Here is a 25,200-nt window from a genome sequence, read left to right on the forward strand (position 1 = left end):
GTCCCTGCCAGCTGGGGACAAGCTGTGCTGGCAGGCAGTGGGGATGGTGGAACCTCCCGAACGGGGCTAACCCAGCACATCGGGCACATCCTGAGTGGTGCTGAGCCCCAGAGTCCTCAGAGGTGCTGCGTGTCTGGGTCACTCTGGGAGGGGGCCACAGCCCTGGCAGGCAGCTGCCCTGGCTCATGGGCTGGAGATGGGGCAGGATGAGGTCTCGGGTGTACCTCCCACTACCTGCGTAGACAAACTGCCCCAACGAAGTGCCCGGTGCATTTTCCCAGTGCGGTATCTGTAATTTCCACACCCAGTTTTCCAAAATTCGGGCTTTTTGAGTCCTTCCAGTTTCCCTGCCATGGCACTCCTGGATGTGCTGGTCTGGCAAGAGGCAGAGCAGCCTCTTGCTGTGATTGCCTTCGCAGCGAGGGGACGTGGTGGTGTGTCACCGCAGCTTGCTTGTTTTCTGAGAGTGTTTTTCAGGAAAGGGGTGGGGGCGGCGCCTGGAACAGGCAGAGGAGCTGGCGAGGATCTGCTGCTTCCCAAAAACTCGGTGCAGCTCCCGGGGGAGATAAACAAGTTAGTCACTTGGTGAGCTCACAGCAGAGGCATCTCAGCCTCCATGAGAATTTGTCGCGAGCCTTTCCTGGGCTGCTGGGGTGTGAGTGTGCCCTGCTGCCGGCTCCCTGGAGGAGGGGATGGCTGTCCCCGTGCTCCTCGCGCTCAGGCAGTGCCAGTCACCTGTCCCGTGGTCCTTCTCCTGCGCGCTGTGGTTCTGGCCCCTCTCCCAATTGCAGCACCTGCGCGGAAGCCCCGGAGCCGAGCAGGGACTCGCCAGGGTGTCTGCGGGATCCCGGCATGGATTTATCCAATATGAATAAATAGTGAATTAGCTGAAGGGCTGCGATCAGGAGTCTGGAGGGCTCTGGGGAGGGATGATCCCCCTCCGGTGGTGTCCTGCCTTGAGGTAGAACAGAACCAGTTTTTGGTCATTTTAGTGGCTGGGCTGGCCACTGAACAAACAACACATGGTGTCTCTGGGACAGGCAGTGCCGCGGCATCAGGACAGCTTGTGGGGTTTTATCTTAGACGAGCCCCTTCAGTGTGCGGAGCGTGGTCTCTGGAGCTCGCCGGGGTTTGCGGTCCCTCTTGTACCCCGCAGAGCTGAGCCTGTGCTGCTGGCACGTACCCTCTGGGTCTTTTGGGGCCGGGGCAGGCAGTGCCCTGGCCCCCTCGGAGGTGTGCTGCCTGGTTGCCGTCTCCCCCGGCATCCCCGGTGCTTCGGACATGCACCTGCTACTTGGCCCCGGCACGTAGGGTCTCGTGTGCTGGGAAAGAAAGTGCCTGGGAGCTTTCTGGGGATTTCCCAGGGAGAGTTGGGATCTGGGAATTTTCTACACACACACACCCCCCTCCTTCTCCCCTCCTTCCTCCAGCAGTGGCTCTCACTCGCATGCTTGTCCCGGGGTCACAAATGCATTTAAAAAAAGCAACAGCCCACACAATGCTCTTCCCTTCTCTAACGGGCGCTGGTGATGAGATACCGCATCCGGCCCGGAGGATCCCGAATTAGCCCTCTGCCTGGGAAAGGCCCTGCCAGGCCCTGGCGGTAGCTCCAGCGCCACAGGGCTCTGAGGTCAGCAGCACATCGCCACGCGCGGAGGAAAACTGCTCCGCATCCTACAGATGCATCCTCCATTGGGCTCGCTCCTTCCCCTCTGACGGGTCGTGCAAGAAATCAGTCTCTCTTCCCTGCTCACAGGATTTCTTGGAGGTCGCGTTGTCGGTGCTGATGTCAAGCGGCACTTTCTGTGACGTGCAGGGCACCCGTGGGTTTCTCTCCACACGTGGCTTCTGGGCTGGCAAAAAATGGGGGCTGTTACTGCAGGTCAGGACAGGGAATTCACGTTTTCCAGGAAACGTGGCGATTTCCACAAGAGCAGCAGGAACAAAGGGCGGCCGAGCAGATGGGGGATATTCCTGGAAATGGTTCGTAGGACAAAAATTCTGAAAAATGTCCATGTGGGTGTCGGAACTCTTTCGTCTTGGTGCACGTGCAGCCTAACCTGAATGTCACCGTCCAGCCATGCCCAACGCAATACAACCCAAACAACACAACTTGGTACAACCCAACCTGACTGAGGCAGCCCAGCCCACCTCAACCCGACCCAACAGGAATGACCTGACCCAACCCAACGTGAATGACCCAACACAACCTGAACAACATGAATCATAGAATCATAGCATGGTTTAGGTTGGAAAGGACCTTGAAGATCATCTGAGATCTTAATCCCAAACTCTGGGCCACCTAATGTTCATAGAATCATTGAACATTTTGGGTTGGAATCGAGCTTGAAGTCCATCTTGTTCCAATCCCCCTGCCCTGGGCAGGGACACCTCCCACCAGCCCAGGTTGCTCAGAGCCCCATCCAACCCGGCCTTGAACGCCTCCAGGGATGGGGCAGCCACAGCTTCTCGGGGCACCCTGCGCCAGGGGCTCACTGCCCTCACAGCCAAGAATTTCTTCCTAATACCTATTCTAAATCTCCTCTCCTCCAGTTTGAAGCTGTTCCCCCTTGTCCTATCACTACATGCTCTTGGAAAAAGTCCTCCTCCAGCCTTCTTGTAGGCCCCCTTCAGATACTGGAAGGCTGCTAAAAGTGTCCCCAGAGCCTTCTCTTTTCCAGGCTACCACAACAAAAATGACCCAACACAACCCAACGTAAATGGCCCGACACAACCTGACTCAACATGAATAACCCAACCCCAACATGGATGATCCAACACAACCCAACTCAACCCAAATAACCCGACCCAACCTGACCCAAATGACCCAACAGAACCCAACCCAACCCAAATGACCCAACCCAACCCAACCCGACCCAATATGAATGACCCAATACAACCCCACTCAATGAGAATGACCCAACCCAATGTGAATGATGCAACCCAGCCCAACTCAACACAACCCAACAAAATCCATCATGGATGACACAGCACGGCAAGATAAGACAAAAATCCAGAGGACCTTTAGAGATGTCAAGGAGAGGAGGGTCCATGGCCTGGAGCACCAGTTGCTGGCTGGTCCTGACCTACCTCTGCTGCAAGGCTGTTGAAATAGAGAAAGCAAAGCAACTTCTACCCACCAGCACTTCCCCTCTAAACAGTCTGGGAACTGGTGAAACGTGGCTCTGTGTTAGGGACCTGAGAGTCCAGGGGGATTTTCTGGTGTGTAATAGGGGGTTGAGCCTCTCTGCTCCTCCTAATGCTCTCCTTTCATGACACTTCTTGGGACTAAAGTCACCTCTAAACATCTGTCTCTCACAGTGATATTAGTGAGTGATTTCAAGAGGTTTGAGGGAACAGAGCCCAGCGGGAAAACCTGGAGCACACAATGGTGTTAAGAGAATGACCTAAAAGCTGAAGCAAAGCCCCTGATGGGGCTGAGATCCTGACTGTGGTGTGTGGCCGCCTGCGCAGCGCTTGGTCCAAGGGCTATCGGAGCCAAGGGATGTATGCCGAGTCCCTCCGGGCGCAGCGGTGGGCTGCCCACGGAGTTGCTCGTGGTATCACTGGCTTTGCTGCTCCAGCGTTACTTCTCCCTGAGGCCAAGCTCCCACTCCCAACAATGCATCACATCCCCATGGAAACACAAATGCTTATTTCTTTGACTTGTTTCACTATTTTTTTTTTTTAATTTAATTTAATTCCCCCTCCCTTTTTTTTTTTTTGTGGGTTATTTTTTTTTTTTTTGGTTATTTGAAGGAAGGAAGGAAGCCCAAACTCGGATGTTTGTTTGTTCTGTCCTGGCCGATGTTCCCTTGGTCGCGCTCCAGTGGCCGATAAACTGGCAGGGAACCGGAGCGTGGAGCACGGCAGAGCCTGGGAAAGGCCGGGACCCCACTTCCCCCGCCCTTACGTCACGGTTTCTCTACGATTAGCTTGGCCCGGGGGCTGCGTGCTGCCAGCTGCCTCCACTCCCTCTGCTCCCCCTCCAACAGGCAGCGCCTTTCTCACCAGCTCACAGGACCGTTCCTGGTGGGACATCTGCAAGGAGAGCATCTCCCCGCAGTCCAGGTTCCCTCCACCCTGCCCTGATGTCATCTTCTGAGCCCCTGACCCATGGTGTCGGTGGGACCCATGGTTCACCCCTGGCTGGGGGACCATGGAGGGAGAGAACCCGCAAGAGATCTGGGCTGGGGGGTGAGCTGTGTTCTTCTCACAGACTTTCACCCTCTTCATCCAGACAGGTGTCACTCAACCGCGGGCACCCAGTGATGTCCGAGGCCATTACAGACCCCAGGCAGAGGAGGAGGGGGTGCTTGCAGGTCCGAACGATCTGTCAGAAGCTCATCCTGTGGCTCCTGATGCGAGCCATTAGGTTGGACGGTCTCTTCTTCCTCCAAGTTGGAATATGCGCTCAGTGTGGCCTGTAAGAGACAAATATTTATGGGGTATTGAATATGTGCCATGGCTGAGTGATGGGTGGGGAAGCTGGAGGCTTTGTGGTCCTCCCGCTCCCTATTGAGGGCAGGGGCTGTGGTTCAAGGGAAAGGGGAATGTGCAACGGGGGCTTGATCAGCTCAGGAAACTTATGAAGCTCTCCTGGGAAGAGCATCTGCCCAGGGATGTTGGGGTGGCTCTGGGGGAGGTGAAACCCTGCCTCGTCCCCCAGGATCCCTGGTGTCGAAGATGCATTTAGGTGGGCTCAGGCGATGAGTCCCTGGGACACTTGCAGGGTAAACGAAAGTGCTGGAGGTGGTGGAGGGAGCGGTGTGGTGGAAAATGCTGGAGCAAGAAGGCAAGAGGGGGTTGTCTCTGTTAGAAACAGAGCATTTGCTCTCGGTGGTCTTTTCTTTGCAGCAGTGGAGGGGCCCTGAAGACACCCTTTGGGTTCTTTGGGTGTCCCCTCGTTAGGGGATGAGAGTAGGAACTATGGGTTCCTACATCCTGCTCATGTCCTCATGCAGGAGACTTGGACTCCTCCCAGCCAAGGCAGCGCAGGTGGCTCCCAAACCTCCTGCCTCGGGCCCATGTCCCAGCAGCTCTTCCACCTCTTGCTCGTCTGCCGTGGCACAGTTTTTCCCAGTTTTCCCAGCAAATTTCCTCATCTGTTCCAGCATCTCAGTGCCTTGCGAAAGTTGGAGGGCATCGCTCAGATGATGCAGAGCACCACCGTGGGTGTCTGGGGCCAGTGAGGAGAGCGCAGTGAGGTGGCCGAGGAGGAAGGTCTCTCCCTGCCCCTCCTTCGGGACAATGTCCCCTGTCCCTTCCATGGTCCCAGCAGCCGCTTGGCAGACTCCCCAGCTCTGGCTCCCTTCTCCCAACCCTCCACGCTTGCCAAAGTGGCCACCCCACGCCGTCCAGCCTCTTCCTGCAGAGGAGGGTGGTGGGCACCGGGCTCTTCTCTGGGGAGCGAGTGGGGACACTCTGGGGGGTCCCCAGGCTGAGTGCGAGGCCAGGTCACCCCCAGCACCATGGGGCGCAGCAGCCACCGCGCTGGCTCGCTGCCTGCTGGCCCGGGCACTCCTTCCAGAGGATAATATATAGCTTTGGTGCTGCTAATTGGAGCTCTTTCCCTACACTTCCTCCTTTCAATCTTCCTCCGCCCTCGGCTCTGCAGGGTCAGTAAGTGATTCGCATTAAAGCAGAGTCTCTGGCGGTTCCCGTGTGTCTATGGCAGCCGCGTCTCTGCTGGTGGTGGTGGGGAACTGGGAGTAGGGGGCTGCATCAGCAGGGTGAATCCTCCAGACCCTCCGGAGATGGGAGACAAAGCTTTGCAGGTCTCCTCTGTCCAACCCTTCTCCTGCCACACGGCTCTGCTGCCTTGGGGGTCCCCTGGGGTCCCCACTGCTCCTTCTCTGTCCCCCCCCGGCTTACCTCAGCCCCTGCCTCTCCTCCGTCTGGTCCCCCCGCCCCGGTCTGGCCACCAGCAGACAGCCGCTATCGATTTGCCTGGGTCAGCAAAACCCAGCCGCGAGGGGAGCGCGAGCCAGGGCCGGGTGCGAGGGTGATGGGGGAGCCGTCTGGGGAGAGCTGTCGCGGTCCCCCAGGTCCCCACCAGCGCTGAGTCTGGTTTTCTGGGAGACCCGGGCGGCTCTTCATCCCACGTGCCCTGAGCAGCCCTGGCTGGAGAGATGCAGTGGTGGGGAAACGCAGCTCCTCCATGGGACCCTTCTGCTGGGGAAACCCTCAGCCCTCCCTGCTTCGAGGATGAACCGTTTTCCGCTCTCTCCAGACAGACCCAGGTGGATCTGGACGTGCTTTGCCCAGGGAGCCTGTGATTTTCTCAAGCCCATTCCCAGCTGAAATTCCACGTGTCCCCCTGAGCTGCCTGGGGACACCCGCAGTGGGGTACAAGCTGCGTCCAACACTGGGGCTGGCTCATTGCCCTCCTTCCAGCCTGCTCCCCAGTAAAGACGCTTTGGATTGTGGTGTCTTGGAGAGCAGTGGCCAACCTCCTCCTCCTCTGGCTGTGCCCTGTGGTCTTCCACATCTCCCACAGCACGGCAGCGGGAAGGATCCTTCCCAAATTACTGCAGACCAAGAATAAGCCATCACACCTATCAGAAGTGGTAAAGTGGGTTGGGAACCATGAACTGACTTAATTTCCTGATTTCCATGAACGTGCGTTTGGCGATGTCCTCCAGAAAGGGAGGAGCTGGCCAGTGTGGGCAAAGACAAACCCTTCCTTTGAACTTTACTGCCTGTGTATTTGTTGTGGAGCAGCGGGTCCTCTCCCAGGCTGCTTTCACACCCTCCACTTGTGGAAAATAGTAAAACCTTCAGCCTCACGTTGTCCCCTCTGGAAAAACAGGGTGTCCCTGGAGAGAGATGCCCAGGGTGCTGGTGCAGGGATGGGACGGCATCTACACCTTCCCGTGCCTCCCTGTGGAGACAGGGGAAAGGTGAGCCTTTGTACAGCCCAAATTTCCCCTTCTGTGCTGGGAGTGGACACTCTTCCTGCCCCGGAGCAGATCTTCGGGGAGGGAGGAGATCAACCTCCCCTGGGGGTGAGAAGGTGGGATGAGGCAGGTGGAAGCCACGTGAAGACCGAGCCCATTAAATCCGGGACCTCAGTGGCTCCACGCGTCCAAGCTGAGGGTTGCAGCCCCATGAGGACCCGTGTCCCATGTCCCCAGGTCTGCCCCACGGCTCCTGCACGGGCTCTCCAGCACCATCCCCGTGCCCGATCCCTGGTGCCAGGGGCTCAGGTCATGGCTCCGCTGGGACGTGGGAGCAGCACGGCCATCGAGAGGGGACGCAGCCCTGTAGCGGGGCTTCCCACCTCAAAACTACCCAACAAAACGCTGTCGTCTGTCCTTGCAAGGTGGCCAGCTCTGCTGGATGTGGTCCCCGGGCGAGGAGCATCCCAATGCCACCCACCTCCGAGGCAGGGGACAAGAGGGGAGGTGTGTGCAGGTCCCCCTTTCTGCCAGTCGCCGTATTTTGGAGCAAGGGCAGCTCAGCCCGCGTTGAGGGCAGCATGACTGTGGAGGGTCACCCCCTCTGCTCCCCCCCACCCCCCACCCCAGGGGTCACATCTTTGGCCACTGCACAGCCCCTTTCCCCACCCGCCCCGACTTTCCCACTGCCTGCAGCCGAGCCTGGCCCTGCCCCAGCCTTCCCCGGCCCCTCGGTCCCCGCTCCGAGCGGAGGAATGTGGCTCTCCAGCCCCGGGGTCTCTTTGTCCCAGTAAGTGGCCCTGGGGGGGTGGGGTGGTGTGTCATGATGTCAGGGCCGCTTGGCACAAAGGCAGACAGTGGGGTTGTCCCCATCCAGGCAAGCCCCTGTGCTCAGCCCACCCTGGTAGGGCAGCATGGAACAGCAGCATCCCTGGGGAGCATCCCTGGGGAGCATCCCTGGACTACCCTGGAAGTAGCTGGAGGGAGAGCCCAGCCCCATATAGGGAGCTTCCACCTCCTCCTCACCTTTCCCAGCCTTCTGTGTCACCAGCTCCGTGGGTGTCGAGGAGTGGTGGTGTGGGGCTGGGGTTCACCTCGCTTTTGTGCCGGTGTGCGAGAAGACCCCTCCTTGTCGTGTGCTCAGCATCCCGTTCCTCCCGGTTGTGGGTGCCACCACACCAAGTGCTGGAATCTGCAGCCAGACAAGCTCCAGTCGCTGCTGAAAGGTGTTTTTATGGGGGGGGTGCGGGCAACTGGGGGGCACTGACATCACCCCCCTCCTGCTGATGGGGCCCTAAAGCCTGTCTTGGGAGATGCTTTTCCTGGGAAGCACAGTGAGGGATGGATGAGCTGGGTTGGTGAGACCCTGGAGCAGAGCATCAGCTCACCATGGGGCTGACCACCACCCTCCCCGCTTCACCGGCTCCAGCTGGGCTCGGTTTGGGGGCAGTGGGGCAAATCCTCTGGCCCCCGCCGTGCTGGGGGTGGGAGCAGCCCACCCTTGTGGCCTGACCTGGAGAACCTCAACCTCCGAGGCACTGCCTGCACCTCGGGGACTTGCCTGGGGGTTTCGGGCACCTTCTGCTGTGCCATGTGCAATGGGTGGACGTGCCCAGGGGATTTTTGGGGCTCACACCAAAGCAGGGGCCCACGAGGAGGTGGGAGATGGGCTGTGTTGGGGGAGAGCGAAGGATGGGGTGGCAGGGGGTGACGGCCGTGGGGCAGAGCCTCTCGGTCTCACCTCGAGGAGGCGAGAGAAGGTCAGCAAAGTTTTTGCCCGGCCCAAAAGCGCTTAGGCAGGAGGGTCCGAGCCTCCAGATAACCACCGTTATTTAATTTATTTTTTCTAAATAAAAAAAAAAAAAAGGAAGGAAGTTAATAAATAATGTAAAGTGGAGAATGCATTAATGAAAGAGAGAGAGAGGGAGAGAGAGGGAGAGAGAGGAAGGGACAGGGCAGAGTGAGAGCGCGGGGGGTGGCGGGGGAGAGAGATATTCCTGCCTGTATCGATTGGATATGATTACATTAGACCTATCAAATATTCATACTACATTCCACAAGAGGTCATTGTGTGTGTTTTTCCAATTTAGCTCTGCCTTGGCGCAGGGAGCGGGCTCCGAGTGGGGAAAGGGCTGCGCAAACGGCTCCGGCTCTGCCGCCCCCGGGGGGCTGCCGGCTCCCCCTGCCCGCAGGGATGTCGCCCTGGGGGGGGGTGCGACACCCTCCGGGTTGGGATGTTGGGGCTGGGGGGATGCTGAAGGGGGTGTGGAGGGGATGCTGAGCTGACTGCTGGCCCTGCGGGTCCTTTGCAAAGCCCTTGAGGGCCGTGGGTCGTGTGTGGACGCAGCAGCCGCTGCCAAAATAGAGCCGTGAGGACACGCGTGTCCCACCTCCGGCACCTCGCTCCTCCCTGGCGCCGTTTCTGCTCCCTCCCCGGGCAAACTCGGCCGCTGGTGGTCACTATTTACTGCCTGCTGTAGGCTGTTCCTTACCCCGGAGCACCTTAATGGGGGATTTTAACTGGGACATCCCTTCGCCAGCCGGGAAGGGGTCAGCCCAGGCCACGGAGTCGGGATGAGATGCGGTGCGGAGGGCGGGCAGGAACGTGTGGCCGCTCTCCCGCCGCGCTGCCCATCTGCCAGCGCACGCCGGCTCCTCTCACCCGGCCTCCGTCCCCACCGCGCTGCCTTTGCTGGCCGGGATCCTGGTGGAGGCGGGTGCCCCTGGCAGAGGACCACGACGGAGAAGGACCCGCAGCAGCGGTGGTCCCGTCTCAGGTGGCTTTCGAGGACATGGCTGTCCAGTGGCCGGAGAGAGCGATCGGGGTGGGCTGAGCCCACCTCGCATAACCCCCCCCCCAGCGGTCCTTCGCCCTGGGGAGGCAGTGGGGGGGCTGCTGCCCAATTTTGCTTCAATCCGAGGTGCTTCCCTTGCCTGTGCCTCAGTTTCCCCATACTGGGATGCTGCCGGTTGGGGACGCAGCCCCGTACCTCCACCTTCCCGCAGCATCACCAGGGTCCCGCTGCCATCCCCCGCGGCCCCCCAGCCCTGACCGCTCCGCCGAGGCCCCCGCTGCCCTCCGTCCCGCTGCGGCCCCGGGCGGCGCGAGCCAGCGCTGCGTTCTCTCCTTACATTAATAAAAATTTTACAGCACGGTGGCAGGAAATGCATTTTCAGTTCATCTGCTGCGGCTATTAGATTACCAGGAAATGGCTGGCTGGCCGGCGGCCAGGGCCTCCGAAGGGCCGGCGCACACCCGGCGCGGGGCGGAGGGAGAGGGCGAGCGGAGCCCATCGCACTGGCGGGCACCGGGTTGAGCCGATGAGACCGGTCCCGGTCATCTTGGGTGTCCCCGTGCTGTGCCAGGCTGTCCCCCGCCGCCTCTGCCCGCGCGCCCTGGATGCAGGGCAGGGGATGCTCCGGGCTGGCAGGGACGGGCCCCGTCCCCGCTGTTTTGGGGAGTTGGGGTGAGCTGAGAAAGCGTCCGCTGATGGACTTCTGCTCCATTCTAAGAGGAGCAGAGCCCAGACCGGCTGAGGCTGGGCTGTGCCAGGAGCAGAGGGAGGTGGTAGATTTGGGGCTGGGACGGGGATGGTGCATGCACCGAGCGGGAAAGGTCTCTGCAGAGGTCGGGAATTCCAAGGCGTGGGATTTTGGGGTGCCAGGCTGGGCTGGAGTCAAGGGGAGCGTGGGACGGAGTTAAATTTGTGTTGTCTTTCAAAAAGCCGGGCGAGGAGGGGGTAGGTGCTGGCTATAAATACCTGCGAGGTGGCGGTGCTAATGAAGGGAGGGAATTGCCAGCAGCCCCTCGGAGAGGAGGGCCGGCGGCAGCGCTGCCTGCCGGGGCCCCGCGGGAGGGGGGTGGTTTTTAGGCTAGGCGGTGTTTTTAGGAGAGCCCTCTTAGAGGTGACTGCGGCCGAGCGCTGGAGTCACCCTCTCCGGGTGGGACAGCTTCGTGCTGGGACCCCTCCGAGGCCCGGCCGGCCGCGGGCGCTGGGTTCCCCGCGCGTGGGCACCAAAGCCGAGCTTCGGGGCACCAGTCCCAGCGTCTCCCTTTGGTGGGGGTGGGCTGATGGGCTGCAGCTGGGCTGGTTCTTCCCCCTCTCCGGCCGCGATTTTGCACCTTCCCGGGGTGCAGCGGGTGGTCCCTCCTTTCGGGGTGCTCCGACGAGCATCCAGCGGTGGGGCTGGGCTCCGGAGGGATGCTTCAGGCTCCCTGGCAGCAGCTGGGGGGGGTCTCGAGCCCTCGCTGCCTGCTTGGCCCCCCCCAGCGCCCCGCGCTCCACACGCAGGGTGCTGCTGTCGGGTAGGAGGTGACCCCGACCCTCTGCTCCCCCACCACGGTGACATCTCCGCTCTGGTCCCTGGAAGCCAGGAGCAGAGGGGACAGGAGACCTGGGGGGTGGGAAACGAGGGATGGCGGAGGGGGAAAGCAATGGGCGATGGAAGGGGGGGGAGCAAGCAAGGGAGCAAAGCGTGGGGAGAAAGCAAGGTCTGAGCCTTGCTGAGGTTTATTGAAGTTTAAGAGAAAAGAAACCCGGGTTTGCGTGGAGGGGACCAGCTATTTTTAGCCGTGGGTAGGATGTCAGCTCTGAAAATAGCCTGCTACCAGATCCTAATGAAATCCTCTCTCTTTGGCTCTCACCCGGAGCGAGTTTGGAGGGGGAGGATCGCTGTCACACCCGCAGCCGAGGAGCTCCTGACATTCACAATGACTCGCCTTATTTTTTTTTTTTATTTATTTTATTTTATTTTTATTTTTTTTCCTTCCCCCTCCGGCTTCTCCTATTCTTCGCCGGCTCTGCCTTACGCCGAGCAGAGGAGTCACCAGCCAAAAAAGTGAATGCGGGGGTGGTGCTGCTTAGCTACGGCCAAATCCCAGGCAACATGTGACCAGATTGGCAATTTAATACCAAGCCTTTCTCCCCTACGCTCGCGCGCGCGCGCTCAAGTTAAAGTGACATTGAAACGGGAACGCAAAGTGCTGAAGGCAAAGAAATCGAGGGGAGCTGCATCCCCCCCGCCCGCCGCCTCCGTCCCTGAGGAGTGGGTTTTGCTCGGTGGGCCGCGGGAGGGCTCGGTGGGGAGCGGGCAGAGTGGTACCCAGGCGAGGGAGGATGCTCGGGGCGGAGGAGGGGAACAAGAGGTGGAAGATGTGCTGGTGGGTGCGTGGACCGGCCGGTGTGCGGAGAGCTGAGCACAGCCGGGCATCTGCAGGAGGGATACCGGATACACGTGGGAAAGCTCGGTCTGGGACCTCCGGAAAACCTGAAGAAGACCTGAAGGGGCGGGTGGTGACTGCTCCTAGAAAAGATCAGGGTGGTGGAGAAGCATCACTGGGAGTGTGGGGCATAGAAGCCGGGGAGAGAGATGGCCCTGAGGGCTTGGGGACAGAAGAGACAGTCGCGGGAGTGTCGTGTCCCCATCAAGCCAGGGGCCGAAGGTGCTGTATGGACACAGGTTGGAAGAAGAGCCCGTGTCCTGTGGATGCAGGGTCAGGCCTGGCCAGAGGAACTGGTGCTCCGCGGGCTTTCTGGGGACATTCAGGGTCTGGAGGGTGGAAACCCTTTGGTACTTGATTCCCCGGTGGGTGCAGCAATGGGTTTTTGGGTGGGGGAAAGTGCATCACCCACCCGTGGCACCCCGCACAAGACCTCAAGCTCACCCAAGACAGCCTGTCCCTAACGGGAACGAGAAGCCTTCAGCTCTGTGCCCTTCATTTGCTGAAGGAAGGACACCATGCGAGGGATCCAGCTCCAGAGCCCAGGCGTCTGCCAGGCCTTCCAGGGAGCTGGAAGATGGAGTTAACCACTTCCCAGTGAGGAAACGCTTGTGTTGACAGCCCCCCCCCGATATGTCTATAACCAACGTACTGTCTGGCTTTACCCACTCTGCTCAGGTTCCCGAGGAGCTCAGGCTTGGGGTCTCTGTCTCATAGAACAATGGAATGGTTTGGGTTGGAAGGGACCTTGAAGACCATCTCATTCCACCCCCCCGCCCCGGGCAGGGCCACCTCCCCCCAGCCCAGGTTGCTCCCAGCCCCGTCCAACCCGGCCTTGACCACCCCCAGGGATGGGGCAGCCACAGCTCCTCGGGGCACCCTGCGCCGGGGGCTCACCGCCCCCACAGCGTGACACCTTTGGAGCCGCACTCGCTGCTTGAGTCACATCTTTGCTCTGATTTCTCTGCTGAGAGGGCGACGTGGATCTGTGTAAGGGGACCTCATGGGGACAAACATGTTTTCTGTAGAAGAAGAGCTGCCGTGGAAGCACGGGGAGCCCGTCCGTGCACTGGGACGCCCGGAGCTTTGCTGGACGCTTGGCGCTCACCCTGTGAGATGGCACACGGGGGAGAAAAAAAAATATTAAATACCCCTTCTTTTCTCTTCGCCCTCCGCTGGCTTCACCCGCCGCGGTACCGGCTCAGCCCCTGCGCCGGGCGCTGTCCCCCGAGACGGCAGCTCCGCGTGGGGACGGAGCCATCTGCATCAATGAGTCAGCAGGACCCACTTAACACTTCTCCAGCAGGATCTACTCCTCCTGACAGAGCGGGCAGCTGCTGGCAGGCTCCGTCAGTCAGCGCGTTACGATCTCAGCTCATTAAAGGGGCGCATCCTGAGCTCTCTATTGATGTTTTATGCCGCCTGGCTCCATCTTCAGAGAAAAACTCACATTGCAGTCAACGACTACACCTCCGCGGTGCTGCGGGCTGAGCGAGGAGCTCAGGATCCGGCTCGCGCGGCGGGTCGGGCTCCGCTCCCGTCGCCGCGGCGCTGCGGACGCTCGGGATTTACGCCAGAGCAGCCAAGAGACGTCTCGGGGCCGGCATCCTTGTGGGGCATTTTCTTTCCAGGGACCAGGGAAGGTTGAAAAGGAAAACGCAAGGGAGGGCTGGCTTTTTTTCCCCCTGCTTGCTTATCCCCCTGTGCCGGGCGAAGGAACAGCGTGAAGGGAAATGATGTTTTCTCTCCCCCAGCGCTGCCGTCTGTTCGGCCTGAGCCCGGTGGGGTGGATGGACCTGGCCTCCTCCTTGCCACAGCCTGGGTTGGGAGCCGCGTGTCCCTCCACCCGGGGAGAATCGCAGCCTTTTAATAAGTTCCCCAGCGCTCGCTGCCGCTTCTAAAAAGCTGGTGGCACTGTCTGGCTTCAAGTGGCTTTTACATAATCCAGACTGTCAGGCTAGACGAACATCACGCTCCCTCCTGGCCCTAAAATCTGTGAATCTAAAAATTAGAGGGCACCAGCACCTCATTGTTTCTGGCTGATTTAATCAGGGGAATCGCGTGTTCTCTTTATCCTCTCCTTGTTTTTTTTTCTTCTCTCTCCCCCCCCCCCCCCCCCCCAGGAGCCGAATTTGCCCTCCCTCCTGTGCCCAAGCTTGGCTAAGAGCATCAGAAGAGATCGGCCACCTTCAGCCTTGCTGGGGGATGTTTTCCTCTCCGTTGGCCGCATCCGGACCGATTCCGGGCGGGTAGCGCTTCGCCTGTCCCCGCCGGCCGGACCAGGGGTGCTCCGGCTGGGAGGCGGCCGCACAACGCGCCTGGAAAACAGTGCCCAGCTCTCCTGGTTGTTTTAAAATTGCAGCTAAGTTCTTCGGGCTGAGGGTTTAGCTCTGTTTGGCTTTGCAAACACATGTCTAGAGAAGCGCTTTTTGAGGAGGGGAAGGCAGACAACTAACTCCCCCCACTCCCCCCCCCCCCCCCCTTTTTTTTTTTTTGGCGGTGTTGGGGGATGTTGCAGGAGGAGCGGAAAGAGTGAAGCAGGGAGGAATTGCCGGTGACCTGCGGGGGGGGGGTGACAGGGATGAGGGTCCCCCCCAAGGCAGAGATCCGCAACAAGGCGCTGAGGACTCGCCTGGAGTCGGGAAACACGGGGATGCGCTGCTGCCGTCTCTCAGTGCCCCGATCTCGGCGCTGTCACCTGTCCCGGGCAGGACATGTGCTCAGAGCCGCTAAAATAAGAGCAGGGAATGGGATTCCGCGGAGCCGCTCCTCTCCCCGTCCCTCTGGGCAGGACCCCAAGGGCGTTCGAGGGGTTAAAAGGTGGAGGATCCAAACCGGGAGGAGGAGTGGGATCAATGCAAAGGGGCAGTTAAGCGGAGCTGGGATCAGCCTCGCAGGTAGTGGCTGAGAGGGGGCCGAGGCAGCGGTGACACCGGGGACAGCGGGAGCCGTCACAGCGCTCTGTGTGTGTGTGATGTTAAACCCTCCGTTCAGGGCAGCCGCTCTCTCCCGCGGACCCCACACGGGGAGAGATTGTCATAAATCAAAACGGAGCCTCACACCTTCCTCTGGCACGGCTCATATCACGGCTGTGTGCGCCATCAGGGCACCGCGTCCCTTTTCCCACAGCTCAAAACCCTCCGAAAACCTGCTGGAGGCTCCGTCCCGCACTTTTCCTTTGGGAGCGGCTCGAAACTTTTCTGCTTCGCAAACGCAGTCGGGTTCGCAGCCCTCCTCTTCAGAGATGCTGCGGTCAATAGCTCCCCAGGAGGCTGCTGTTCTCCCCCCGCTTCCCACCCTCCCACTTGTCTCGGTGTCTCTGCATTCATGCCTTTTTGGCCCTCCCTCGGCAGCGGGCGAGGAATAAAGCGGCGCCGGGCTGAGCACGACGCAGGCTGCGCTGGGGATGCTGTGAGCCAGCGGAGGGAAGCCTGAATCACCGGCACCTCGAGGTGGGAGTGATAGATTTGGGCTGGGAGAAAGGGAGGACATCCCACGTGCTTTTTTAGGAGTCAGGTGCCGGCAGCCGGCTGGCAGCCGCTGGGAATGGGGCGACTCAGATCCTTTCTGCGCCTTTAAAGACGGAGCTGAGAGCGATGGGGAGAAGAGGAGGGGCTCGTGGGAGCGCAGAGAGATGCAGCGTTGAGGCTCTGAGCTGCAGCTGAGGCTGACGGATGCTGTCAGGGACTCGTTCCTCTTGGAGAAACTCCTCCTGGAAGAGCATCTCTGGTGGGATCCTATGGAGATGGAGAAACGCTCAGCCTAGAAATGCCTAAAAACGAGCCTGGAAAGGCTCAGCTGGGTACCAGGCGGGGAGAGTAGGGTCGCTGGCCCCCGCTGGGGAAGACTCCAGTGCTTCTTCTGGCATCAACTGGGAGACAGCCACTGAGGTCGGTGGGATCGTCCTGGTTTATGCCCCTCTGTTAGGGCAAAGAGCGGCAGAGCTGGTTTTGTCACCCCTTTTCCAGCTCCTTCTCTTGCTTCCCCCCCCCCAGCCCGCTCTCACCCGCACCCCCCGCTGCCCATCGGGGCGACGCGCGGCCGAGCCTCGGGCACCTGCCCGCCCCGGGGGCAGCGGGTGCCCGTCCCGCTGGGGACTTGACTGGGATGGTTGAGGGCTCGATGGCTTCTGCTTCGCTTCTTGGAGACAGGTTCTCAGCCCTCCCGGAGCTGATAGCGTCACGTTGCTCATCTGGCGAATGCTACTGGAAAGGATGGGTGACCATCCTGGAAGCGTTGAGAAGAATAAAGCGAGGGTGGGAGCGAGGGTGGGGTCCAGAGACAATATCCAGTGTCATCAAGGAGAGCTCTTGTGTCTTTGGGACCATCAAACCTGGTCCAATTTATTTATAAATGGGGCCAAGAGGTGTCACAAGGCTCCTCGGTGCTCCTGAGCAGCGGTTGTTGCCTCGGAGAAAGCGGCACAAGGAAGGGGCGCGCAGGGACCCGGGGAAACGTCTGGGACAGAAGATCCAGGTCCTGTTTGGACCTTGAGTCTGAGGTTTTGGTTTGTGGGAGAGCGGGCTGTGTGTGGACTGGTTCTGTGGACTTTGGTGCAGAAAAGCCCCTTTCCAGCCTCTCTGCCCTGAGCGTCTGTCGCAGGAGCTGGTTCAGGTATTAAGACTTTTTTGGTGGTATCGGGGGTGGACAGCATCTGGGCTCCCCTTGATGCCTCCTGAGATGCGCAGGTGACCACTGTCACCTCCTGAGAGGTGACCTGGGCAGGCGCGTGGGAGGAGAGAAGGTGACTGCGCCCATTGCACAGATCAAGTGGTTCGCCCGAGGTGTTGGCGGAGCCCGACGGTCGCCACCGGCCCTCGGCAGCCCAACCCGCACAACCCGCCCACGCTGTCGGCCCGAACCCACCCCATCCCGCACCGCCGGCATCGCGCGGTACCCACGCCGCCGAAGCAGCCGGGGGCCGGCAGCGTGGCCGCCACGGGTGTCCCAAGGCGGGGGGGGGACACACACGATGGGCTGGATGGGGAGGGGGACAGCGGGGCTGTCCCGGTGGGCACAGGGGGGAGGGAAGCGGAGCCCGAAGCAGACGGAAATGTTTAAATAGTGCCTTCTGCATCCCGCTGCTCCCGGCTCCGTTGCAGTCATTATCTGGGGAGCGGATGCCCAGGGCTCTATGGGGACCGCTAATGGGCCGATTCAATTTCAGCTGGATGACGCCACTTAGGTAAGCATTAAGAGCTCCAGCTCCGGGAAGGCGAGCGGCAGAGAGAGAGAGAGAGAGGGAGAGAGAGAGATGCTAACGGGCAGCAATAAATCCCTCCCTCCCTCCCTCCCATCCTCCACGCTGCCCCCATTCACAAGGAGCGCCGGGGACCGCTCCGCATTCACAACCCGCAGCCGGGCGGCCCTCCCGGGTCCCCCCCCCCCGCCGCCGGTCCGCCCCGGCCCCGCTCCCGCTCCCGCTCCGGTTCGGCGGGGCGCGGAGCACGGCGCGGCTGCGGGGCCGGGCGGGCGGTGGGTGCCGCGGCTCTCCGCCCGCCGCCCTTCGCCCCCGAGCGACCCCCCGCTGCGGGACGGGCCCCCGGGAGCCCCCCGGGGACGGGCTCGCTGCTCCGCGGGCGGATGGAGCGGCGGCGGCGGCGGCGGCGCGGTGAGTGCGGGCGCGGGGAAGGGGACACGCGTGGGCTGCGGGGCGGCGCCGGGGGCGCGGCGGGAGGGGGGGTGCAGACACGCGTGGGGTGTTTGCCGAGGGGGGGGGGGTCCCGGACACGCGTCTGCGGTGGGGACGGGGGGTCCTGGACACGCGTGGGTTGCGGGATGGCGCTGGGGGTGCGGCGGGAGGGGGGGTGCAGACACGCGTGGGGTGTTTGCCAAAGGGACGGGGGTCCTGGACACGTGTGTGCAGTGGGGACGGGTGTTCTGGACACGCGTGGGCAGTGCATGCTGAGGGGACGGGGGTCCTGGACACGTGTGTGCAGTGGGGATGGGGGTCCTGGACACGCGTGGGGTCTTTGCCAAGGGAATGGGGGTCCTGGACACGCGTGGGCTGCGGGACGGTGCTGTGTGCGTGGCGGGGGTGTGTGTGTAGACATGCGTGGGGTGTTTGCCGAAGAGAGAGGGGTCCTGCGCACGCGTGTGCAGTGGGGACAGGGGTCCTGGACACGCGTGGGCTGTTTGCCGAAGGGATGGGGGTCCTGGACACGCATGTGCAGTGGAGATGGGGGTCCTGGACACGCGTGGGCTGCGGGACGGCACTCTGTGCGTGGTGAGGGGGGTGTAGACATGCGTGGGGTGTTTGCCGAAGGGATGGGGGTCCTGGACACACGTGGGCTGCAGGACAGAGCTGTGGGCATGGCGGGGGGGGGTGGTGTAGACACACATGGGGTATTTGCTGAGGGGATGGGGGGCCTGGACACGCGTGTGCGGTGGGAACGGGGGTTCTGGACACACGTATGCACAGGGGACAGGTTCTGGGCACGCGTGGGCTGTTTGCTGAGGGGACGGGGGTTCCTGGATGTGAACGGATTGTGAGCGTGCAACAAAGGTGGGGTTCCTGGGCACGTGTGTGCAGTGGGGATGGGGGTCCTGGACACGTGTGGGCTATTTGTGGAGGGGACAGGAGTCCCTGGACATGCGTGTGCAGTGGGGATGGGGGTCCTGGACACACGTGGGCTGTTTGCTGAGGGGACGGGAGTCCCTGGATGTTCATGGGTTGTGAGTGTGCAATGAAGTTGGGGTTCCTAGGCATGCGTGTGTGGTGGGGACCGGGGTCCTGGACACGCGTGTGTAGTGGGGACAGGGGTCCTGGGCACGTGTGGGCAGTGTGTGCCAAGGGGACGGGCGTCCCTGGATGTGCACAGGCTGTGAGTGTGCAATGAAACGAGGGCTCCTGGGCATGCGTGTGCGGTTGGGATGGGGGTCCTGGACACACGTGGGCAGTATGTGCCGAGGGGTCGGGGGTCCTGGACACGTGTGGGTAGTGTGTGCTGAGGGGGTGGAGTTCCTGAGCACGCACAGGCAGTGGGGATGGGGGTCCTGGACACACGTGGGCTATTTATCAAGTGGACATCGGTCCTGGGCATGCGTGTGCAGTGGGGATGGAGGTCCTGGACACGTGTGGGCTGTTTGCCGAGGAGACGGGGTCGCTGGATGTGCACAGATTGTGAGTGTGCAATGAATCTGGGGTTCCTGGGCATGGGCGTGCAGTGCGGGTAGGGGTCCTGGACACGTGTGGGGTGTACGCAATGGGGCTGGGGGTTAGGTGGGGGTCAGAGTCACGCGTGGGCTGTGTGGACGGCAGGGCTGGGACATCCTGGCGATGAAGGGGCTGTGGGCACGGCGGTGCTCGGAGGTCCTGGGAACGCGTGGGCTGTGGGCACGGTGGGGCTGGGGGCTCTGTGGGCCGCATCCGGATCCAAACCACGCATGGGCTTCGTTGCACGGAGGGACGGGGGGAGCCAGCAGACGGCGGGGCCGTGCCCGGGGGCTGCAGCCCGGATCCGGGCCACGCGTGGGCTGCGTGCGGAGCGGGACCATCAGCCTCCCGCCACCGCCCCGCGCCACCCCGCAGCACCTGGGTCGGGGTGAGGGGGGACCCCCCGGGGGGCATCGCCTGGGAAAAGCCCTTTTCTCCCACCTGGGCGCCCTGGGCAGCTCGTCCCCGGCTTGCAGCCACCTCCAGCCTGTAAATCATTTGCTTTTACGATCCCTCCTCCGGCCCATTATCACACGAACTTTATATGTTTGGGGCTGCTGGCGGCCATAAAGCTCAGCCGGTTTCCGGGGCCGGCATGCCCGCCTCGAAGGCAGGGTGTGAGGAGGAGGAGGAGGCTGGGGACACACCGCCCCGGTTCCCCCCAGGCGGGCAGGTAGGCAGGGAGGGGTGCAGCGCTGCCTTGGGGATGGTCGGAGCGGTGGGGGCCGGGATACGGACTGGTTGCAGCCCCAGGATCAGGCTGGAGAAGGGAGCGAGTGGGGGGCTCCCCTGGGGTGGTGGTGGGCAGGAGTGGGGGGGTCCCAGCTCAGGGCATTAATCCCTCTTCCCCCCCATCCCATTGGACTGGAGGACCCACAGATCCTCTGGTTTACATCCCCTCGGGTCCCAGCGGGACCTTCGCCTGCCCTCAGCCAGCAAGTCTGGGTCCATGTCCAACCCCTGCGCCTGGGGATCGGAGGTCCGGGAGTGTCCGGGCCCCGGTCCAGTGCTGGCGGTCCTGCCAGGACCTGTCTTGCCCGGGATGCTGTGTCCAAGCTCTGGACCCACACCCTAAGTGACTGCACTGCGTGGCCCCGTTGCCCTGCCGGCTGTCCCCGGGGCTCTGTTCCTCCTCGCGGTGTCCCCTCGCCATCTCCTCCTGCCTGAGCGTGGCTCATGGGTCCCCTCGTGTCCCCCGAGCTCCAGCTCTTGCGGAGGGGATGGGGTGCAGCCGTACTGGGTCTGCCCTTTGGCTGCTCCCGGTTCCACTGCCTCCGTGGCGGTGGGACCCTCCGCTGCCTCGGGCTCTGCCTTTGGAGAGGCTCTGCCTTTGGGGAGACCTCTGCCTTGGTCACCCCTTGGACCCACGCTCACGGGACTCGCGCGGGCTGAGTCCTAATGCCCCGGAGCCGCCCGCTCCCAGCGCACAGGGTGGAGGGGACGGACGCTCAGGCGCCCGCAGCTCCTCCCGGGGTGTAAATCAGCATCGTTCCCCCAAAACGATCCCACCCTGAGATGCGCCGTGAGGGCTGCGGGAACCCGCCGAGGCTGCTCTCCCCTCCCCTCCGCGTGGTCCCGGCTGCGGGCTGAGACGTGTCCCGTCTCTCCGGGCGATGCGGAGGGCTCCAGCTCAGCAGCTGTGCTTTGGTAAGACCTTTCCAGCCGAGGAGCTCCGTGGCGGCAGGTGACAGCTCACCAGAGAGTGTTTCACCTCTGCGGCCCGTTCCCATCCTGGCAGCGTGCTCACGAAACCTTCCCGGGGTCCGCCGTGCCCCCCTCGTTCCCCTTGACGGTTCCGTTAAACAAATCGGCGCCCGAATCAATCGCGGGCGTCCCGGGGAGAGCGACGCGCTCACCGGCCGCGTCTCCCTGGCCGGGGTGAGCATCTCACTAGAGATCGTGGGGGGGGGTGCTCCGTGCGCCGGAAAAACCCAAATCTAAGCAGATCTAGTTGCCTTTTCTTTCCGGGGAGGGGGATGGGAGAGGCCAGATCTTGCTTGAACAGTCAAAGCGAGTCGCCTCTGCTTTTCCCCGCGCTTCAAGGTCAGGCGAGCTAATGAAAATCAATCTTCCCTCTGCTTCTCTCTGCTGCATGAGCAGATTCTACCTGTGGCCCCTCACCTATCTGAAAGCCGCCGCCGGCCGCTTCGCCTGCTGACCATGTGCAAGGCCGGTGGGGAGCTTCCTATTGAAACGGAGCCTTCCCGCGGGCCCGGGCATGGTGACAATGTCTGTGTCACCGAGGGATCGCTCATTTGAGCTGCCAAAGGAGAATGGTTTTGTCCCGGGGAAGCTGGCTGGGCAGGGAAAGCACGTTTCCCATGCGGAAATCTGGGCTGGAAGCGCTGGGGGGGGAGCTCTTCGCTTGGGGTCTGGCATGCAACGAGCGGCGTCCGTCCTCAGCGTGCTCCCAGGCAGCTCCGGCTTGCTGCAGGTGAGCAGAAATGGGAAGTTTCTCCCTCCTTCCCTCCTAAAAGCCAAGATCGGGCTCCGCTGCCACCCCTGCTCCTGCCTAACCCCTCTCCTCGCCCAGCCCCGGCCCCGCAGAGCTTTCACCCCGACGCCGGCGGCACTGTCCGGCAGCCCCATGGTTTTTGGCGGTGGTGCTGATGCCGTGAAGTCAAACCTGCCGGGGAGAGGGTGTTGTGGGACACGGGGGGTTCTCCCTGCCCCAGCCCACAGCCCCGGGATGGTCCTGACCTCCCCTCTGGATAGAGCCGGAGCCGCCGGCAGCGGTGCCGCCGCAGCCTCGGGAAGCGCCGGTTCCCGAAAACAACAGCCACCAGCATGGCAGCCTCGGTGCAAGGAGCAAGACGGGGCTTGCCTGCTGCGAAGTCTGCTTTCCCCGGCTTGGCCCCGCGTTCCCGCCGGGGTTAACGAGAAAGCCGCCCTTCTCGGTGCCGGCGATGGGGCTAAATCGGTTCTTGGGCTGGCGCTGGGATGCGGGTGGGAAAACGGGATGCTGAAAGAGAGACTCCTGCTCCGGCGGAGATGCTGCTCCCGGCTCTGTCGCTGGCTCTGGGTGAGGCACAGCTTCACATTGCCCTTTCTCTAGGGAGGGACGGCGCTTTCCCCTGGGGAAGGCCAGGGAGGACAGATGAGGTCCATCAGTGCTGGTAAGGGGTGGGAAATCCTCTGGAAGGACAGGGGAAGCTCAAAAGCACGGGAAGGTGCTGCGCCCCGCTGTTTCGAGGCACTTGTCCTTTGGGCATGTCCAGCCGCAGCGCCCCTGGGCACCGTGCGTGAGTCTGGTTGTTGGAAATAACTTCACGAGGAGTTGTCCATCCAGTCTTTGCTTCTGGGTTTGTGCGGACGGAGCCATTATAAAAAGTAACGCCAATGTTTTCTCCGCCTTCCTGCCCCATCCTTTAGGATTTTTAGATGTGCCCTGATGCCGCAGGGTCTCCCCGCTCCTGGAAATGCAGCTCTCTTCCAGCGTGGCTGAACTCAGTTGCGACGAGACGATGGACCCACCCGCTGAGGACTTCCAGCAGGTCCTGTCCATCGACCAAATCCGCTCCATCCGTGCCAGCAACAACTACGTGGAGAGACCGGCTGCCTGCTTCCAGCAAACCCGCTCCAACCCAGCCCTGTCCCAGCCCCCACACAAGCAAGAGTGGTCCCAGGACCGCCTGGCGTCTTCCACCTTCCAGGACCTGCACCGCAGCCACAGCCAACAGCACCAGATGCCGCCGTCGCAGCAACACATGAGCCATTCCAGCACGGCCAGCTCCGTCTCCCAAAGCACCACCGCCTCCGAGCAGCGCCTCCTGAGCAGCCTCACGCCTTCCCACTCCGGGCACTCCCTCGTCCGGACGCAGCCCCGGGCCGGCGAGCTGAAAGCGGAGGAGTCGCCGCCGCTGAAAGGGGTGGCGGAGAAGCCCGCCCTCCACGCCGGCCACCTCTTCATCTGCGAGGAGTGCGGGCGATGCAAGTGCGCCCGCTGCACGGCCGCCCGCAGCCTGCCCTCCTGCTGGCTCTGCAACCAGCGCTGCCTCTGCTCCCCCGAGAGCCTCCTCGACTACGGGACTTGCCTCTGCTGCGTCAAGGGTCTCTTCTACCACTGCTCCACCGACGACGAGGACACCTGCGCCGACGACCCCTGCTCCTGCGGGCCGGGGTCCTGCTGCGCCCGCTGGGCCGCCATGAGCTTCCTCTCCCTCCTCATGCCCTGCCTCTGCTGCTACTTTCCCACCCTGGGGTGCCTCAAACTGTGCCAGCGGGGTTACGACGGCCTGAAACGACCCGGCTGCCGCTGCCAGAGCCACACCAACACGGTCTGCAGGAAGATCTCCTCCTCCAGCGGCACGCCTTTCCCCAAAACGCTGGATAAGCCGGTATGACCCTCCCGGGGAGGAGAAGCAGGCTTTACTCCTCTTCCTCCTCGTCCTCTCCCCTCCATCCTCCTCCTCCTTCGGCTCCCTCCGCTCTGCAGCGCTCTCCTCCCCCTGCCCACCATCACCTCCTGGGAACGAGACGGGCGAACTGGGGGGGGTCCCCCGGCCTCCGGGAGCACGGGGGTGGCCACCAGGCTGTGTGGGGAGCGGTGGGTCTGCACAGGCGGGTGAGGGACCGGGAGAGGGGGGAGAGAGCTGCGGGTGCCCTCCTGGGCCGCCCCCCCCGTGGTGAAGGGTGACCCAGGGGGTCCCTGGGACTCTGCCCTCCGGAGCTGCTGCCGCCCCGCGGTGCGGTCCTTCCCGGTGGGGAGAAGAGGGAGGTCAACGCATCCCTTGTGCAAGAGTCCTGCAGGAGCCAGACCTCCTTCTCTCTCTCTTTCTCTCTCTCCAGCACTTTTTCTGGGTGGCTTCTCCCCTCCCACGTGGCCGTAGGTCCGCTTTCCCCACGGGGCTGGGGTGCCACGGGGTCCCACCGCTGGCAGTGGCATCCCTCCGGGCTTGGGAGCCGCGGGGAGAAGCAGGCGAGCTTCAAAATGAGGTGGCATCGTATTTTTTCTGTCTCGGAGAGGAAGGGAAGGTGTGGGAAGCTTTAGAAAACCTTCTGGCAGGGGAAGGAGCTATCGGAGGCAGCCCAGCCCACTCGCTTCTGCCCGACTGCAGCGAGGGAAAGGTCCCCTCTGGGATTTGGCTGAGAACAAGAAGCTGGTTTGAAATCGCCATTCATTTCTCAGTGCCTCGAAGGGCGGCCAGCGAGGCGCAAACCCTGGTGGGACGGGAGCTGCCGCCCAGCTCCATCCCACCACCGGTAGCAGACGCCGCAGGCACCGGCTCCGTGCTCGAGCCCCGAGAGCCCCGATCTGGTACCTTCCACCAGCACTGAATTCACTTTAAAAAAATAAATATAAAAATACCCCAAACCCAAACTGTCAGCAGCCGCCCCTCGCGCTGCGCTTCGGCTAGCACCCATCCTGGGGGGTTCCCCGGCGGGGACTTGTGCAGCTCCTGCCTTGGGCTGGAGGGAAACAGAGAGCAGGAGGGGGTGTCGGAAGACCTTCCCTCCCTGCAGAAGTTGCCTTGGAGCCCTCGCCTCGCTTTCCTCGGCCCACCGGTGTGTCACACCAACACCGGCGGCGCCGCTGGAGGGTATTGCGCAACGGTGGCCGCCTGCGGCAAACCGGCGATGGGTCTGACCAGAAGGAGACCTGACTCGGGGTCGGGGCTTGGTGGTTTCCCTGCTGCGATGAGCATGAGCCCAACCCGTCGCTGCGGCTGTTGGGAGCCCCTCCTGGTCCTGGACTCAGCCCCATCTCCGCTTGCAGGCGCGGGGTGCCAGCCCCCGGTGGTGACCCTGCCGACGTTGGCCGATTGGTGGGGGGAGTTCGGAGCCGGGATGGTGTCCCGGTGCTCGGCTCTGCCCGCCTGTCCCCGCGCCGAGGTGCGTGAGGGCAGAGGGAAGCGAATGGTTTCCCCTGGAGAAATATATGCAACGTGTCCCCTGGCTTCCTCCAAGACCCGGCCACGCAGGGC

General features: G+C 62.2%; 1 protein-coding gene across 1 annotated transcript; it reads left to right on the top strand.

Moving 5' to 3' along the window:
* Positions 1-17,618: 17,618 nt before the first annotated feature.
* Positions 17,619-24,046, top strand: SPRY3 (sprouty RTK signaling antagonist 3). Its single transcript, XM_082488154.1, has 2 exons — positions 17,619-17,731; positions 22,649-24,046. Exon 2 carries the CDS (start codon positions 22,696-22,698, stop codon positions 23,617-23,619), a length of 924 nt encoding a protein of 307 aa, XP_082344280.1. The 5' UTR covers positions 17,619-17,731; positions 22,649-22,695; the 3' UTR covers positions 23,620-24,046.
* Positions 24,047-25,200: the final 1,154 nt, after the last annotated feature.

Source organism: Vanellus vanellus (assembly GCF_965231255.1).
Source record: "Vanellus vanellus genome assembly, chromosome: 10".
Classification (NCBI taxonomy): domain Eukaryota; kingdom Metazoa; phylum Chordata; class Aves; order Charadriiformes; family Charadriidae; genus Vanellus; species Vanellus vanellus.